The 16967-nt window shown below is 42.8% G+C and overlaps 2 protein-coding genes and 1 long non-coding RNA gene across 3 annotated transcripts; 1 reads left to right on the top strand and 2 right to left on the bottom strand.

The window, feature by feature from the left end:
• The first annotated feature begins 130 nt into the window (after positions 1–130).
• Positions 131–2098, top strand: LOC127060394 (uncharacterized). The gene is made up of 2 exons (XR_007779380.1): positions 131–242; positions 338–2098. It is a non-coding gene; the product is annotated as an uncharacterized LOC127060394 (long non-coding RNA).
• A 217-nt stretch (positions 2099–2315) lies between these two features.
• On the bottom strand, positions 2316–7496 carry MYCBP (MYC binding protein). The gene is made up of 5 exons (XM_050983204.1): positions 7342–7496; positions 7070–7142; positions 5458–5506; positions 4623–4752; positions 2316–2413 (listed from the first exon to the last, which is right to left on the bottom strand). The coding sequence occupies exons 1-5, from the start codon at positions 7354–7356 to the stop codon at positions 2369–2371; spliced, it is 312 nt and encodes a 103-aa protein (XP_050839161.1). The 5' UTR covers positions 7357–7496; the 3' UTR covers positions 2316–2368.
• Positions 7497–7832: 336 nt separating this feature from the next.
• On the bottom strand, positions 7833–13269 carry GJA9 (gap junction protein alpha 9). The gene has a single exon (XM_018922523.3). It carries the CDS (start codon positions 11670–11672, stop codon positions 10140–10142), a length of 1533 nt encoding a protein of 510 aa, XP_018778068.3. The 5' UTR covers positions 11673–13269; the 3' UTR covers positions 7833–10139.
• Positions 13270–16967: the final 3698 nt, after the last annotated feature.

Here is a 16967-nt window from a genome sequence, read left to right as displayed (position 1 = left end):
CGCTGTCAGGCTGCGCGCCGCCGATTGGCTCGGGCGGGAGCGAGCTGGGAAGGCTCCGGTCAGACGACCCGAGTCACCTGACGGCGCTGCCGCACGTGAGCGGCGGGGCGGGGCGGGGCGCGCGGCCGGGCGGAGCGGCGGTACCGGGCAGCGGGGGCGCGCAGAGCTCGGTGGGGCCGGGCGGAGCGGCGGTACCGGGCAGCGGGGGCGCGCAGAGCTCGGTGGGGCCGGGCGGAGCGGCGGTACCGGGGGCGCGCAGAGCTCGGTGGGGCCGGGCGGAGCGGAGGCACCGGGCAGCGGGGGCGCGCAGAGCTCGGTGGGGCCGGGCGGAGCGGAGGCACCGGGCAGCGGGGGCGCGCAGAGCTCGGTGGGGCCGGGCGGAGCGGAGGCACCGGGCAGCGGGGGCGCGCAGCGCTCGGTGCGGCCGGGCGGAGCGGAGGCACCGGGCAGCGGGGGCGCGCAGAGCTCGGTGGGGCCGGGCGGAGCGGAGGCACCAGAGGTGCGCAGAGCTCGGTGGGGCCGGGCGGAGCGGAGGCACCGGGCAGCGGGGGCGCGCAGCGCTCGGTGCGGCCGGAACGCGGCGCGCCCGTGCCCCGGCCCTGCTCCGCAGAGACGCCGCCCGTGCCGCCCCTCCCGCTTCCCCAGCCGTGGCAGGGGAGCTTTCGCGGAAGCGGCCGCGTAAGAAAATGTTACCTTGCGAAGCAATCGTCTTCATTAAACAGTCCTTAATTTTCTTCTAGCAGCCGTGGTGCAAGCCGGCACTGAGCTGGTTTTAACAAGTCTTTGTTATTTCATCACAATCCTCATTTAAGGTTTGTGACATCCAAGTGCTTTCAGAGGGAAGCAAATACAGTTATGAAAACTGTAAGTTTGTGTTACTTCCCAGGCACCGGCAGCTCAAGCCAGCTGTCCATGCCCTGGTATGGCTTGGCTGACACCTTTACCTGCCTTGCTGCTTCTTTAGCAAGACATTCCACTCACATTACTCAGAAACACCCTCAGCTGTACAACACCTTTCCCACAGCATTAGCCTCTCCCTACTTCCACATGGTGCAACTTAATGCTGCATGTTCTAGCTTACATTCAAGGGAACTTCTGTCCTTTGTTCCAGAGGGTGGGGAATTTTTTTTTTTTCCTTGTTTGGCTTTGGTTTGTTGGTTCAGGGCAGGTTTTTTCCTAATAAATGCTTTACAGACATAAAACAGTATTTTCCCTTCATTTTACCTCTTCTGGTTTATTTAGGTCAATAGATACAACAGTAAGGTAAGCCATTATTACATTCACTAGCCCTTGATTACAATGACTAACAGAAGTTCTGATCCATCCTATCGCATTTTCAAGATAGCTTAACTTCCTTATTTCTAGGATGGGTTTTGCAGCCAATAAATCTTATGTATAAGACAACTACTGCATTTCATTTCCCCCTTTATTTTTGCTATCATCAGCTGCCTGTAAGTACTTAATTTTAGGGCAGGAAACTAATACAGCTCTTTACAATATCATCACTAATTTTTAGGGTTTTTTTATAAATTACTACTTAGCATTTTAGAAGAGTCATAAAACCAATTCAGGGAAGGGGAGAGGGAAAATAGGCAAAATTAATAATCAAAAGTCACACTCTCATCCCACCCCACTGGGATTTTGTTTTCCCTGTTAGATGAATCAGAAAGAAGAACTCTCCACACTGTAGTCTTACATGTGCCACTCTAATTACACAGAACTTCCATCACAAGTAAGGATTTTGTGCTATGTTCAGAACTGCACAGGCAGTATCTGAATCAACTCTCCAAAGCCCAGTTTCTGAGATGGGGGCAGAGACACGAACTGCATGGAAAGAGTTATAACCTCATGCAGATTAAAGTGTAAGTTCAGTAGGAACTGCATTTCAACACTGTGCTAGATCCATCACTTAACTGCACTTGCTCATTTTATGCCCTTCTGAGTAGAGTGTTCCCCAGCAGCTTCAGCAGAAGTCTCACCCCAGTGCTGAGTACAAACACAAAGTCGTTTGAAGGTCCTGCTTTAATTTACAGTTGGTCCATCAGTGCCATGTCACTCCTTTCAGTTAACTGAAAACAAAGACAGATCCATAGTTCAACAGGACCACTGATGTGAAAATTACATGAAGCTGGCAAGCACAGTTATCTAAAAGTTAAACCATAATTATCATCTTTTCTTAGACACAGAAAGCAAGAACATTGGCCAGCATGCTTAACTCAGCAGTTGCCAAGGCATCTGCGTGCTCATGGTAATGAATTCTTTCTTTAAGATGATGAAGTAACAAAGTAGACAATGCAGAGTTCACACACAAGACAGCATTTCTCAGGAAGCCCTTTATTAAGTCAAGGCAATAAAGAAAAAACTACTGTTATTCACCATGCTTCTCATCTTGAGGTGGTTCATACTGAGCCAGCTGTGGATTTAAAGAAAGGAATTTAGTTAGTAGCAATATTTCATGTAACACTCTATATTAAAGAAGTGAAAGAAAATGTATGGTCTGGACTTGTTCAATTTTTGTGCATTTTAACTCACTCATCCTTATGCAAGTCCATTTTAAAGTCAGGCAATAAAATAACCCTTCTCCCAAAACATCCATTTCTCACACTGTATAACCATGCAGCCATAACAAGGAGATTTTTAAATGCACTTTGAAGCACAGAGGTCTTGCCCTTAACTTTTCCCTGTTTCCAACTCTAGCAGTCTTTCAGTACTTTCATCTTAAAGAGCAGTGGATAGTGACTGGGGTCCTATCAGCTTTGACTGGTTCATTTAATCATGTTTCAGTGATTCTCATTGCAATAGTATCCAACCTAACATTTCTTGTAATCATTCTAACTTCCATGATGCTTTCTGGAGAGTATAGCCTGGGCAACTACACACTTAAATATGACCTTTACTGGGAAAGTTACTGCCAAAGAAAGATACAAAGTTGTTCACATGACCTCAGTGGCATTAAGGATTAGTTCAAGCTTCAAAAACAGTTCAATTATTATGGCCATCTCTCTGAAATATGCTGCTTCAGTTTACTCAATTAAGAGTCCTTCCCTCTGCAAACTGCAGAGTGGGTTAAAAATAACCAAAGTACATATAAATAAAATTTTAAACCATAAATAAAAATTTAAAATAATAAACAAAAATATAGACATGTGTTCCTTCCTACCAGCAACAGTAAATTGCAGCACTCTGCTGCTAACAAGAACCACTAAATTTTTATTTTTTTATTGTTGTAGATTTTACTACAACAGATGACTAGTAAAGAACCCAAAGTCAGTTTTCTTTTCTACCAAGGACCTAACTGTTGGTTTTCCAACACACATGAATATCTGGCATTCGTGTGATGAATGCAACAGTAATTACCAATAAAAGCACAGTTAAAGACATGTATTTTATGTTAGAGGACTGCTACAAGAGAATGACCTGCATGCTGTGTGAGCTTCTACAGTCTGTCAGAATGATGGGCATGGCATTGTAGAGGAAAAAACAGGAAAAAACAAAACACACTAATACTGGGAAATATGTAAAGGAGTTATAGGAAAGCACCAATGAACCCATGATTCCAAAAGGCTTACTTTCCTGCAACAAGTTTTGACTTCTTGAAAAGACTGCTTTAAACAATGACCCAGATTACTCTACTCTTATCTATTTATTATCAGCTGCATTTTTAAGTCTGCTAAAACAAGTGGCTGGTCTATTGCTACTCTGCCTAAAACTCTGTTCTTTGCCATATTTCCTAGTCAGAAATAACAAATGTAGCTGAGGACTCATAATGGGTAACAGGGAAGAAGGAGAATTACTAGGACAGCAAGATGGCACTCTGGATAAGAAATACAAAGGGTAATGCCCAAGAATCCTTTCTCACAGAACTAAAGTGAGGTGGTTGTCTCCCAGGGGGTATTCACAAATAACAGCCACCGTCCTCTTTTAACAAATGCATGGAAACCTGTAGTGGCACATAAGCTACTAGCACATTAAGGATCTCACAGGTTTCCTTCTTCAGTGTTGTCAGAAAGCTGTTCACATCTCAGAGCTCTCTCAGCCAGCCTGCAGACCCATTAAAGAACAGCTCTACCCCAGCTAGCACTTCAGATTCATTGTTGTTTCAGATAAATACCAAGGTCACTTTAAGTAAAAAGCACAAATTATTGTTCCACATGGATCTAAGTGCCTGTGTAAGATCCTGCCATGTGAAAGTCTGTGCCAAGTGACACAAAGTAATACATAATATTCCTCCTTCAATCTGCCTTTTGAAAGTCTTTATACTGGATACAGTACCTTACTTGTTTTTCAAAACTGCCCTGAAAGAATGATCTACATAATATCAGACAACTCAAACACATCCAGACAAGACTCAATACAACGTACTGGACATGATAATACACTTTCCCTAAATAAATAAAATCCCTTGTTTAGCAATATTTTATGTTACATTCCAGAAGAAGTGTTCCATAAAAAATAATAATCTTTACTACAATAAGTTCTATCAGCATTTCTCATTTGTGAGACTAAACAATGCAACAACATCTATCAGTTACTCTAATGGAAGAATGTTCTCTATTCTAAGTAATTAAAATATTTTTTTTGCATAATATGGAACTGTAGAGTAAAACCAAGTAGACTTTTACCTTGGTTTTCAGTTTTTTATTTTCTTCCAGCACAGCTTCATATTTTTCTTTCATCTCTGCCACTTCCAAGCGAAGTGCCTCTATTTCCGGATTCTCAGGAGCTGAAGCTCCCAGATGATGCTTCAGAAAACTGATATTTAGATGTTAAGTATTTGTTCACTTGTATAACTAAATTTTAGTTTTAACACCCGTGTTGAAGTTAACACTGCAGTACACGTGGTCAAAATTGCAGTAAACCATTGAGATTACTACAGGAAAAGAAGTTACCAAAATAAGAGAGCTTTTCAAATTCATAGCTATATTCCTTAAAAATAAACAAACAAAACCAAGTTATCAGTACAAATCCTTATGTGCTACTACCCCCTTCTTTTCTCAATGGCAGATGTTTTGAAGAATTAAAATAAATAACAAAAAAAGAAGCAATACCCAAAAATGGAAGCTGCTTAAAAACAGCAAGAAACAAAATATGCTAGTTCCCCCCTTCTTTATGTATTTAACAACAAACAAACAAAAAACAACAGAAAAAGGAAGTGTGAAGAAGCAAACTTCAGAACCCACTGCCACTGCAGGTACTCAAACCTAATGCTGCAGGTCACAACACTGAAATGGCCTCTAACTTAGCACCATAACTGCTGGCATACTGAAATACCCAGCTCTCCTGCATCTGTCAGACTCTGCCAGCTTGTGAAAATGCAATCACCAGGTAAAATACATTGCTAAAAGTCACGTTCTCAGTGCAAAGCTTCGAAATGAGCCTATCCAGTTCAGCCATGAGTCAGAAGCAGTTCTGTGCATGAAGTCTCAATAAATAAGTCAGAGCAAAGAAAAAGGATACTCCAGTGCACTATCTGGTTTCTCTGGCTCTTCATATAAGGCTACCAACACTGCAAATAGAAAATATTCAACAATTGCAAGAAGTTCACGCAACTCTAAGTTTTTCAAACGCATACCAGCAGTCAGAAAGCATACATGTTGCATTTTTCCATTTAACAAGATTTTCTCCTGTACACTTTGATGTAAGCAACAGGTCTGCTGTATGAGAGGGGACATCCACCTAGTAACAGCTGAAGAGAATTTTCTTGATCCCTAACCCCACACAGTCTCTGGCTATTCTAACACAGAACTGCTACTTAAGCTACATCTTTCAACCACAGCAGAACAGCAAACCTCTCCTGAGCATCTAAGGCTACAAAACTAAATAGCTGCTAAATGGCTGACATTGATAATCTTTAGGGATGGGGGCTCTAATGGCTAAAACCGCCAGACAAAAGCAGCAATACCCCGACAATTTAAATAAAAATATCCAGATACACAGCACCATGATAGGAGACTGTCACATGAATACCCAGGAAGTTCCCAAACATAACCACTCCCTGCTCCCCACAAGGGGCCACGTGCCAGTTTTCAGATGTCTGTACTACACAGCCAAACTGGATTTCAGCTAAGTACTTCCTAAGTTAAAAGCAAAATTAGGCTGCAAAATTGGGAGACTTGTTCTGCCATCCCGTAGGATGGTACTGCGATTGAAAAATCAAATGGTACTCACACACCAGGCCAAGAGTCTTAGTGCAGCAGCTATTCGCTTGACATCCTAGATCTGCTGCTCCCTCTTTAAACAGCATATTTTCAATATTAGCAGAATATTAATTTTTTTCAGTATTAATACATTTTTGCCATATACTGTTGGAAGGTTCTCAAAAAGATTTTAGAAGGATTTCAAAGATACCAAGCCACATGTGTCAAGTTTAGCATAATAATTTCCCCCAGTCTGATAGGGAGAGTCATTAATCCAGAACTTAGTGTTTTTTTCTAGAATGAATGAAACTAAGTTCCATCCAATTAAGCGTATGAAACAAAGTTTTCTAAAGATAACATTTGCTGTTATTTCATCTCAAGCACTGACTTCCCCCTGCAGAAGAACTTCACGAAAAGCACCCATTGAAAGAAAATAAACGAAGCATTGAAAGCAGCACGTTGGCCGAAGAAGAGATGAAGAGATGTCTCAGACACAGCCCGCTCGGGGAAGGCACCCGCCTTGCCGTTCTGCACGCACCTCCGGCACTCGCCCCCCACACGGTGAGCGTGCGGGGCGGGAGCGCTCTGCAGCTCCCGGGGCGCCTTTCCAGCGGCCCGCTGCCCTCTCCCGGCGTGCACCGCCGAGCCGCGCACCTCGGGCTCCATTTCCAGGCCACGCCGCACCAAGTTTTCCAGGCGAGTTCTTCTGCCGGCCGCCTCGCCGGACTGAGGAGAAAAAGCGATCGGCGAGGCGAGGCGGGAAGCCAATGGAGAGCGGCAAGGCAGCCCGAGGGACGACCGCGGCACCGCCGTGCGGGGCGGCAGCTGCTCCGTGGGAGCGGGACACCCTGAGAGGAACGGCACCCGCCCGCAACGCCCCCGAAGAGCGCCCGCCGGCCCCTCGGGCGGCACGACGCGAGGCGGAGACTTACCCTTGGTGAGCATGTCCAGCACTCCCGACTTCTCCAAGTACTGGCGGAACTGCTCCCGCTTAGAGTCCGCGGCCTGAGGGAGGACGCCCACACGGTCAGATCGGCGGCGCGCCCCGCCTCGACTGCGGAGGCGGCCCTTTGGCACGGGCCGGTCCCGCTCTCCGCCGCGGAGGCGGCACGAAGGGCCGAACCGGTGTCGGTCGGCGGCCCGCCGCTCCGCGCAGCCGGCACAGAGAGCGGCACCGCGCCCACGCCGGCGCGCTCCCCCCTACCTTGTGGTGCGCCATCTGACCCGCACGGCGCCTGCCCCAGCCGCGCGCCTGCGCCCTGCGCTTTAACGGCGCGAGCGCTTCCCCGCGGTTACCACGGCGACGGCGCCGCGGCAACGGCCGGGGCCGCGCCCCGCTCGCCGGGCCCCGCGCGCCGCCCTCGCTCCCCTGGGGGCGGCCTCGCTCCCCTCGGGGTGGCCTGGCGGCTCGCTCGCCGCGCACGAGGAAGCGAGGCCGGCGCTGTGCCCCCTTCCTTGCGCGGCTCTGCCCTGCTCTCCCCGCCGGGCACGGTCCCGGGGCTCTGCTCAGCCTTCGGGGGCTGTGCTGCCCGCTGGCCGGACGCTGCCACACGCGGTCCCGGCGCTTCCCGCGGAGAAGGCGAGCTGTGACAGCGGCAATCGTCCGGAGCGCGGCCGGCTGTGAGCAGGGACCGAGCGGCGAGCTGTCCTGCGAGTCGCTGGAGTTCTTTCTGTTTTCCATAGTAAGCCCTCTGGTTTGTGAAATTCAAAGTGTCTGATTAATAAATTTCTGTAGCTGCAGCTGACTGAAATCACAGGAGAAAGTTGCAGTAAGCCGCAGCTACAGAGGTGCCTACCCAAGAGGCTCTGAAGAGTGATACGTGGTGAAATCTTCGCATCTACAGGAAAGTCTTTTGCCTTAGCCTGTTTAAAAAAAAAAAAAAAAAAAAGGAAGCAGTTATACCTGTTTATTTTTCTGAAACGCGGTCAATCTTTTTATTGTAGAAATAAAAAAAAAACAATAAAAAAAGACCAACCAAATGATCTTGCACATATGATCTTAGGGAGTTTTCATGCTTTTTCTCCATGCTCTTCCGCAATGTTTTTATTTTTCAGTAGTTACTCTTCATTTGGCAAGGTGCTGTGATGAAACAGAATGCTTAACTCATTTCCAGACATAAAAAAGTTTATAAAATTTCACAGCAGCAGATAAATTATTTTTAACTTGTCTTGAACAACAAAAATACAAATGTCATATCCCATATGTGAACATCTAAATGCTAACCTTTTATTACTAGATAGCAGGAACAGAGTGCATTAAATATGAGGCTTTTTATTATGGAGAGATTAAATGCAAAACAAGCATTAGCAGTTATTGCCCACAGAATTTTATGCATCAAGAAATGCAAGAATAAAAGCCACAGCTGCAGCATTAACTTGCCTAAGTCACATTATACAGTAATGCACATTCCAGTATATTACACAACCTTCAATTTTTCAGGGTAAACACGATTATGTAGGGCTGTATTTATTTATACACATAGAAGTGAAAAGGATACTTGTGGAGAGAAATCTACAGCGAATAGTTTTAATAGTTCTAGTGTGTATTTCTTACATTGACAGGACCAGGTTAATGTTGCTGCTACAAGCAAAAGAGCCTTTTAGGTTTTCTGGCTCCTTTGCCAGTATTGTATAGTTTTCAGTCAGTCATGGCTGTCTGGTAAGCATAATGACAGTGCACCTTAAGAATTTAATTGTGCTGTAACATCATTATCCTATATCTCACAAATTATTTTTTCAGTACATGAACAGTGTGTCAAATCTGCTAGTAAAAAATACACACAAAAATATTAATGCATTACAGCTGGGACCACCTCACCAAGCATCTACTGTTTCAGTGCTGTGCAACTCAAATAAATGTATTTCACACATAGAAAGCTTGATTACAAATATACCATAGTATTTTGTTCATCTTTGCCTCCTTTATTATTAAAAGATGTTTCATGGAACTTCCTGTACACCATATGGACCTGAACAGCAAGTGGATAAATGTCCTAATGTTTTGTTATCCCCATAATAAGCATAAACACAAATGCTCCTCCTAAACAGGTAGAAGCTTTGCTTGATTTAGAAGTTTATCAGAATTCAGGGGAGAGACAAACAGAAAAGGAATAGTTTTAGTGTTTGATAAACCTTTTATATGTCTTTTGACATTGTAACTGAAATCAGGAAGGTATTACCATATTTGCTTTTTGTTCTCTGGTTTTGGTTTTGTTTTTTTCTGTTTTCCATAGTAAGCCTTCTGGTTTGTGAAATTCAAAATGTCTGATTAGTAAATTTCAGTAACTTGGTTTCTGATTTTGCTATCTTATTAGTTATGAAAAATGTCAAAAGTAAAGCTCACATCTGTAATTCATGATGTTTAAAAAAATTAGTGGTGTATTGAATTCTGATAGTATACTATAAGGAATTCACTTTGATTTTTCTGCAGAGGAAGTCAGTGGCGATACACTGAAAAAAACCTGTACCATGGAGCCAAAGAATTAATTATCTGTTTTGTAAATGCTTTTCTCTTTGTATTTACAACAGTCTGAACAGTGGAATAAGTTTGACATTCTGCTTTTGGTCAGCTACCCCATGTCTGTTTGAAATCTCAGACTGATTAGGCAGAGACATGTTTACCAATATATGCTTCTGAGAGCATCTTAGCCTAATTTCATTTACTGGACTTTGTAAAAAATATTGTTAGACTGTTAATTTTGTTTTCTACTTTTATTCACTTTAAATAGTATCAGCTGTGATTTTATGCCTGGCTTTTTCCTAATATGTGGTTGAGGGATGTATGTTTTCCTTTTTAGCTGGAGTGTGGAGGTCTATGCCACATTTGCATTACAAAGGAAGTAAAGAAACTTTAAAATTACTTAGCTACTATTCAAAGCGTTACACAACTTTTCTACTTAAGTAAAGAGCTGGTTAAAGTTGAATTATTTAACACGGGTCTGGGTTATGTCTCTGTTCAGGAATTATCCCAGCATTGGTTAGTGCAGCTAATGAGTTAACTCGTTATATCTGAAGATCGGTGGGGGCACGCCTGCTGCTGGCATTACTTGACAGTGACTGTTGCCTAGACAGAGAGAAAAGCTTAGGACTGTTCCAGTTTCTGCTTTGTGTAGATTCTGAGCTCACCACCCCCATAGAATCAGAAGTGTCTGGTCGGCTGGAATTTTTTCCATCAGCATTGTAAGGAATTTGGGCTTTGTTTGCACTGAAACTGCTTTGTCTTCTGTCACCGTTCTTTGGAAGAGAAGTTGTTGGTGCTCCTGTGCTCTCAACCATTGCCTGTTGTCTAGAACTGGTACTAGGAAAAGTTGTACCAGGTTGCAATGAAGTTTGAGATGGCATCTCAGCAAAGCTTCTCAAGTACATGTTTGCAGCATTATCTGCATTCTGAGTATCAATAAGAAAATGTTTCTTTTCAGCCTCTTCTTGAGCATCATGCATCTCAGTCCAAAGCTCACCAAGAAAGCCTTCACTATTATTTGTGCAAGCATTTTGAGTCTGACTGTCCAAAGCATTTGTAGTTGGCCTCTTCTTTGGAGATTTCTTTTCCTGATTGCAATGGGTGAAATTGCTGCTGCTTTCTGTACGGTTATTTTGCACAGACTGAAACACAGAAGGAGAATTTAAAACTGGGTAGAGCATAGTGTCAGCTTGCTTTTCCATCAAAAAGGTATAGCTGCTAAGAGCACAAGGAAGTGTTTTCTGAGGGGTGGTGGATATTCCCAAAGAAGAGTGGGGTATCACAGAGTATTTCTTAGATTTGTTTATGTAGAAATTCTCGAAGTCATCTTTGGTTTTATTCTGCTCACAGAGTCCCATTTTAATTTTTCGGAATCCTAAGTGGATAATTTCTAGAATATTTAAAAGCAATGATACAGTTGCTATTGATTGCATAAATAATATAAACACTGTCTTTTCTGTTGGTCTAGATACAAAGCAGTCAACTGTGTTTGGACATGGGTCTCTCTGACATTTATAAAGGGGATCTAAATGAAAACCATAAAGAAGATACTGCCCAATCATAAAGCCAACTTCCACTGCAGATCTTGTGAAAATATGTATCACATAAGTGCAGAGCAGAGAGCCTCTCAGGGGTGCTTTGTTCAGCTTTCTTTGATCCAGTTGTCGGAGCTCTCTCTCCAGTCTTTTACGATTTTCAGTCATTTCTAATTCAGTGCTTTCAAGTTCCACCCTTACCTGAGCTTTCTTTTTTTGCCTTTCTTTTTCCAAGGCTCTTAGTCGGTATAAGGCATGACCCATATACACCAAGGAAGGGGAAGACACAAATATAACTTGCAAGACCCAGTATCTTATGAGAGAGATGGGAAAGGCCTCGTCATAGCACACATTTCTGCAACCAGGCTGCTCAGTATTGCATATAAATTCTGATTGTTCATCATTCCAAACATCCTCGGTTGCCACTCCAAGGACAAGCATTCGAAATATGAAGAGGATCGTTAGCCAAATCTTTCCAATGATAGTGGAATGAATGTGGACCTCCTCTAAAATGCCTCCAAGGAAATTCCAGTCTCCCATGGTTATTCTGCCATATTAACACTGAAATGTATGAGAGAAACAAGTATCAAACACTGTAAAAGGTGCATTCCTTCCTTAATGTATTATGAAAACCATTGTATCCATGGGAACATGACCAGTTGCTCATTGATAATTAGGTATTATTTTCTTTCACCTATGAGATGGAGAACTGCATCATCTGCCTGTGCCTGCTTTATTATTAACATCCTGATAAGCACATCACTACAAGATATTAAACACCCTCAGTCTGCATCAGATCAGTAGAAACTGGAGTGCCTGACTTGTAGCAGGATTTCAAGAGCATTATGTGATCCATCTGAACATCATCCAGCAACAATGTGAGAGCAGTACATTTATATTTAGGTCACTTATCCAGGTACAGGAATATTTGCTTGTCCTCATTTTTGGATGTTCCAAGCCCCGTGTCACAGCTGTAATTATGGCAGTCCAATTACTGTTTCACAGAGAAAATTGGTTATATAAAGAAGCTCCAGAGGGAATAAATCATCTCATGGAAATGTCAATATTAATTAAAAAGACATGTTTAATCATATCATTTTGTGCAGACAATTGCTTTTTGCTTTTTGTTTATGGATGTCAACAATAAATAAATAGAATTGCTGTAATTGGTTGGCTTCCTCTGATCAATGATACCTGCATTTGAAATAGTGAATAGAGTGCCAAAGTGTCAAGCATTACTATTTTTGGCCACAACTCTTTGAAAAATAAATTATTTACACAAGAATTCTTTACAAGCACTTTCCTAAATGGCTGCCATATGAATACAGATAAACTGGTAACATATGTGTGTAATTGTACATCTCGCCTTTCTATCATATGTTTGTTTCTCCATTAACAGGATACTACATTGTGGTCAAAATTTTAAATTCCTTTTCAATATTTATCTTATTGTATACATATCCAATTGTAACACCATTTTTCTTATGTGTGGGGACAAGCAAAACACTTGTAGCTAAACACCTTTTCATTGTATGTACAGCACAATTCAACAGAATAGTATCATACTTTTGTATTTTTTAGGATAAAGGTGCTTTAGCATAGCATTTTCTCTTCAAATGGGATTAATCTTCACCCTATAGAACAGGAGTGCTAACAAGTCAACAGAAACTGGAATCTTATGGTTGCAATATTGATGTCTTTATGTTAAGCCTTCTAAATATAAAAATACTTTTGCAAATCAGTATACAAATTGGCAAGTTAGACATTTTGTAAAGAGACACAAATGAAAAATAAATGGTAAATTAAAAATAAAACATACCTTTCTTTACAAAAATATGTAAAACTAAACATCTGCGACGTCCAATAAAAAATTACAACCCCTGCCATCTTCCAGCTGTGTGAGTAAATTGACACATTATAAGCAGTTTATTTTGCTACAGTAGCAAATAGAGTGTGAGCTTTGCACATGGAATTTATATTTGCTGGGGCTGAAGGGAGGAGAAAATCGATCTATTGTTCAATCTACTACTGCTCCAAGCATAATTTAACTATGAACAGTAAAAGACTCTCATTTTAAAAAGCTAGAAATAAAAAATCTGCTGCTTTAAGTTCTTTGAGATTATCTTCTCTTTTGCCTCAATAGTCCCTTTTAAGTTCTAGGAACAATCTCAGCCTCAGAAATAAATAAAACATAGAATAAAACAGAACTTTCAGACTATGTTTTAGTTTACATACCTGACTAGCAGCAGACATTCAGCTTGTCTGTGCAGAAGAAGGTAAATCTTCCCAAACACTCTCTTTGTAAATTCCTGCAGACAGTCTGTTCTCCTGCAACAGCTTAGCACCACACTCCTGACGTAAAAACATCAGTGGATGTACTTTTGGCCATTCCAAACTCACTCCCTGCTCACAGACAGCATCTCTTCTATTCTGTGATTCTGCACTTCTCTTTCATTCTCCTGAGACCACATTACCTGTCATACTGACATCTTAAAAAGACTCCTGAACTTGACAATGGTTTTACTCTATTTTCCCCATCCATATAATTCAGTATTTCTTTTTGGGAGCAGATAATTATAATTCCTGTCTTAAATGTCAGACATACTAAAGATGTCACTCGTCTTGAGAGTGAGACTTATGTCTAGCCTATAAAAACTGACTAGGTGACACAAGTTCCATTTTTAATCCAAACCTTAAGCAACCCATCTGCATTACCTCAACAGGAAAAATAGGGAGAACAGGCTGAAATATTTTCTGTCATAAAAGAGTGCACAAACTGTCTGGTCTCAAAGAACATTTTGAGTACTGATGGTAAGCTGGGGAAACCCTTTCAAAAACTCTAAATACTAAGAAATGTTGGGCAGGGGAAAATACCTTATTTTAACAAAAGGAAAAAAGAAATAAATCTGTCTATTTTGTGTACAAAAATGCTTTCTGGAGCCAGCATAAGCAGTGCAGTGGCCAAGGGCACACCCTCATAAGCCATGCCTGGTATTCATGTGCAAGTCCACTGCTAGGACCAATATGAGTGAAGAAGAATATCTAGCACTAAATGTTCTTTTAGGTGATCCTCATCAGCACTCTGCAAAAGTGTAGTTCTGGTTCAAATGTCCTATAAAGGATGAATAAACTTCCTCTGCTGAGAACTCTAAAAAGCTAATCATTATCTTTTAATTTTGGTGCTGAAGATCAGTCAATAGGTCATGTCCAATTTCACACTTGACAGCTTGCCTGAAAGTACTCAATCATTTTGGCAAGCTAGCAGTCTCCAGCCAGCCATCTCTGTGAAGTACTTAAAGCAGGATTCTAAACCTGTGTCTTCTACTGAGTACTTAAAGTAGGTCTCTAAATAGTTTTCTGTTATTAATAAAACCCTCTAAGTCTGCTGAAGGGATCCACAGACACACACACACTCCCTGCCAGCTTGTGCAGAGATGCTGAAGATTTGTTTGAAAACCTGAAGTGTTTGGTGAGACTGAGCTGCCATGGTTGGAGATTTACTTGCTCAGTAAAACCTAAATATTAAAAAAAACCCAAACCATGTAACAATCCACAGTGTTCCAGGATGCATTATCTCTTTTAAAATGGTACTACAGTTAAACGACAACTTGACAGCTCACGAGGGAAAATAAATTCAAGTGCCAACAATAATTTTATAGTGTTGATGCTGCTTTTTACCTTAGTTTAGACAGCTTGCAACTCTGACTATTTACATAAACTGTTTATATCAACATTCAGAATTTAATAATTTAGTGTTGTATGGAGAGGCTATTAATTTTTCTACCAGGTCTAGAAGCTACCTCACTGGCTTTTTATCCACTGCAAAACATTCTCTACATTTTTATGACTATATTGATTTTTCTTAGCTTAGGGTCAAGCGTCACAGTAATCCTCCAATCATGAAATAGTCTCTGAAGATCGAGGCCTTTTCATTTCTATACATCAATAAGGTGCACTTTATGTGTACAATTGATTTTTATTTTCTGCTGTTATCTGTCTGACCCACAATGGACAGCTAGATAAGCAGAGGCCCAAACATCAGTGATGTGTCCTGCATGTTTTCAGGCTAACATGAGCTCACTCCCATAGTTTTCTTTCAGAAGTGAAGGGGAAACACAAATTATAAACTGCAACCATGAGAAATTTGGACAACTCTACTACTCAGTGTTGTCTTTAGGATCACCAAATTCAGCAGTACTGTGTTTGAAGGCAGACCAGAGATTGCCATATGAAGACTGAAGCACATACTCTCCAAATTACTGTCTTTTCTGTGCTGCCTTATAGATTCACTCCTTATTGCTAAGATACACATGCAAATCAGTAAGTACCTTATAGATTCACTCCTTATTGCTAAGATACACATGCAAATCAGTAGGTGCACATTTATATTTTCACTTTCACAAGCAAAATTTCTGAAGATGCCCAGGCCTATATCAGAAAGCTTAAGGGGTTTGTTTTACAGTATCTGTCTTTATTTTAGTTCACTGTTGATAGTTTTAAATTAACTTCTCTCTTAGTTCCTTAGCTTTAAAAATTTGTATGTTCTGTATACTTTTATATAGCTTGCTGTCTGTTTTCCTCTCTTAATCCCTTAGCTGTAAAATTTTATTTATGCATATACACTGGCACTGTAGCTTTCTGTGTGTGCTTTTAGTTCTCTCCTGACCTTGCTCCTCTTTGCATTTTCAAGTTTCCATGTCTACTTCATCAGGCTCCCTCTCTATTTTTTTTTCTTCTTTCCTGTCTGTTCTGTATCCATCTGCTGGGCTCAGGGTCAGTGTCTGTGGTTGGGGCCAGGGGAAGGGAGATGGGATTACCTGGGAGCTGCAGCATCTAGGTTGTACTCAGGAGGTGTGAAAGTGGCTGAGCCATGGATTAAGATAGGCTGCAGGAAGGGATGGGCTGGGGCAGCAAATGTGCAGCCACTGAGGCTGGGGTATATAAACCACAGCCTCTGGTCAGGGTGTTTTGCTGTTCCTCCAGCTGCTTCAGCTCCTAGGCTGTTTCAGCTCTTTGGGCAGGTGTGTCCTGGCATTCAGAGAATGGAGCTGCCTGTCTGAGCAAGGCTTCAGGACCAGTGAAGGTTCAGCAGCCTATGTAGTAGAAAGTACACTCGTGACACCCAAACCCCCAGTCAGGATCCTGGAGGGACCCCCCTGCTGCGTGACATCCCCCAAAATAAATCAACCAGCCTTGGTGGCCTCAGGAGTCTTCATGGTCTCAGTGGGTCTCATGATTTCCTTCCCATTTGTCAGAGACTCCCACCAAAATCGGGCTGAGCCCCTCCATCCTAAATGCCACCCCCAAGTGGATGAGAAACCTCCCTCAAACGGGGCAGAGATGCCCCCAAATGGGTAAGACAGACCCCACACCCCCCAAGTGGGGGGTATGGAGGGGAGCAGTGACACCTTGCAAATTGTGGGTGGGGGACAGCCCGGTCCCTCCCCCAATAAAGACACCAGCCCTGGTGCCTTCCACAGTCTTCATGGTCTTCGTGGGTGTCGTGATCTTCTGGGGTTGGAGAGACAGAGCCCCCTCCTAGAATGGGGAAGAGAGACCCCAAATGGGGCAAAGACCCACACAAAATGATGGGGAGTGAGAGGGACCCTCGATTGTCACCCCAAATCGCTGCTGATGACGTCACAAGGGAACAACTCAGGACTTATGACCCTTCCCGACACCCCCTCAAAGAACCCCGGCCCCCGAGTGACCCCGCCACCTCCACTCATCCTCTGGGTCCCCTGGGCCCCTCCGAAGCTCCGCCCCCCTGCCTTGTCACCCGTCGCAACAGTGACAGCGTTGGCGTTTTGGTGGCATTTCCCTCCGGGGCGGGGT

The sequence above is a fragment of the Serinus canaria genome, chromosome 23 (assembly GCF_022539315.1).
Source record: "Serinus canaria isolate serCan28SL12 chromosome 23, serCan2020, whole genome shotgun sequence".
Lineage (NCBI taxonomy): Eukaryota > Metazoa > Chordata > Aves > Passeriformes > Fringillidae > Serinus > Serinus canaria.
This window is presented reverse-complemented; position numbering and strand designations above follow the sequence as displayed.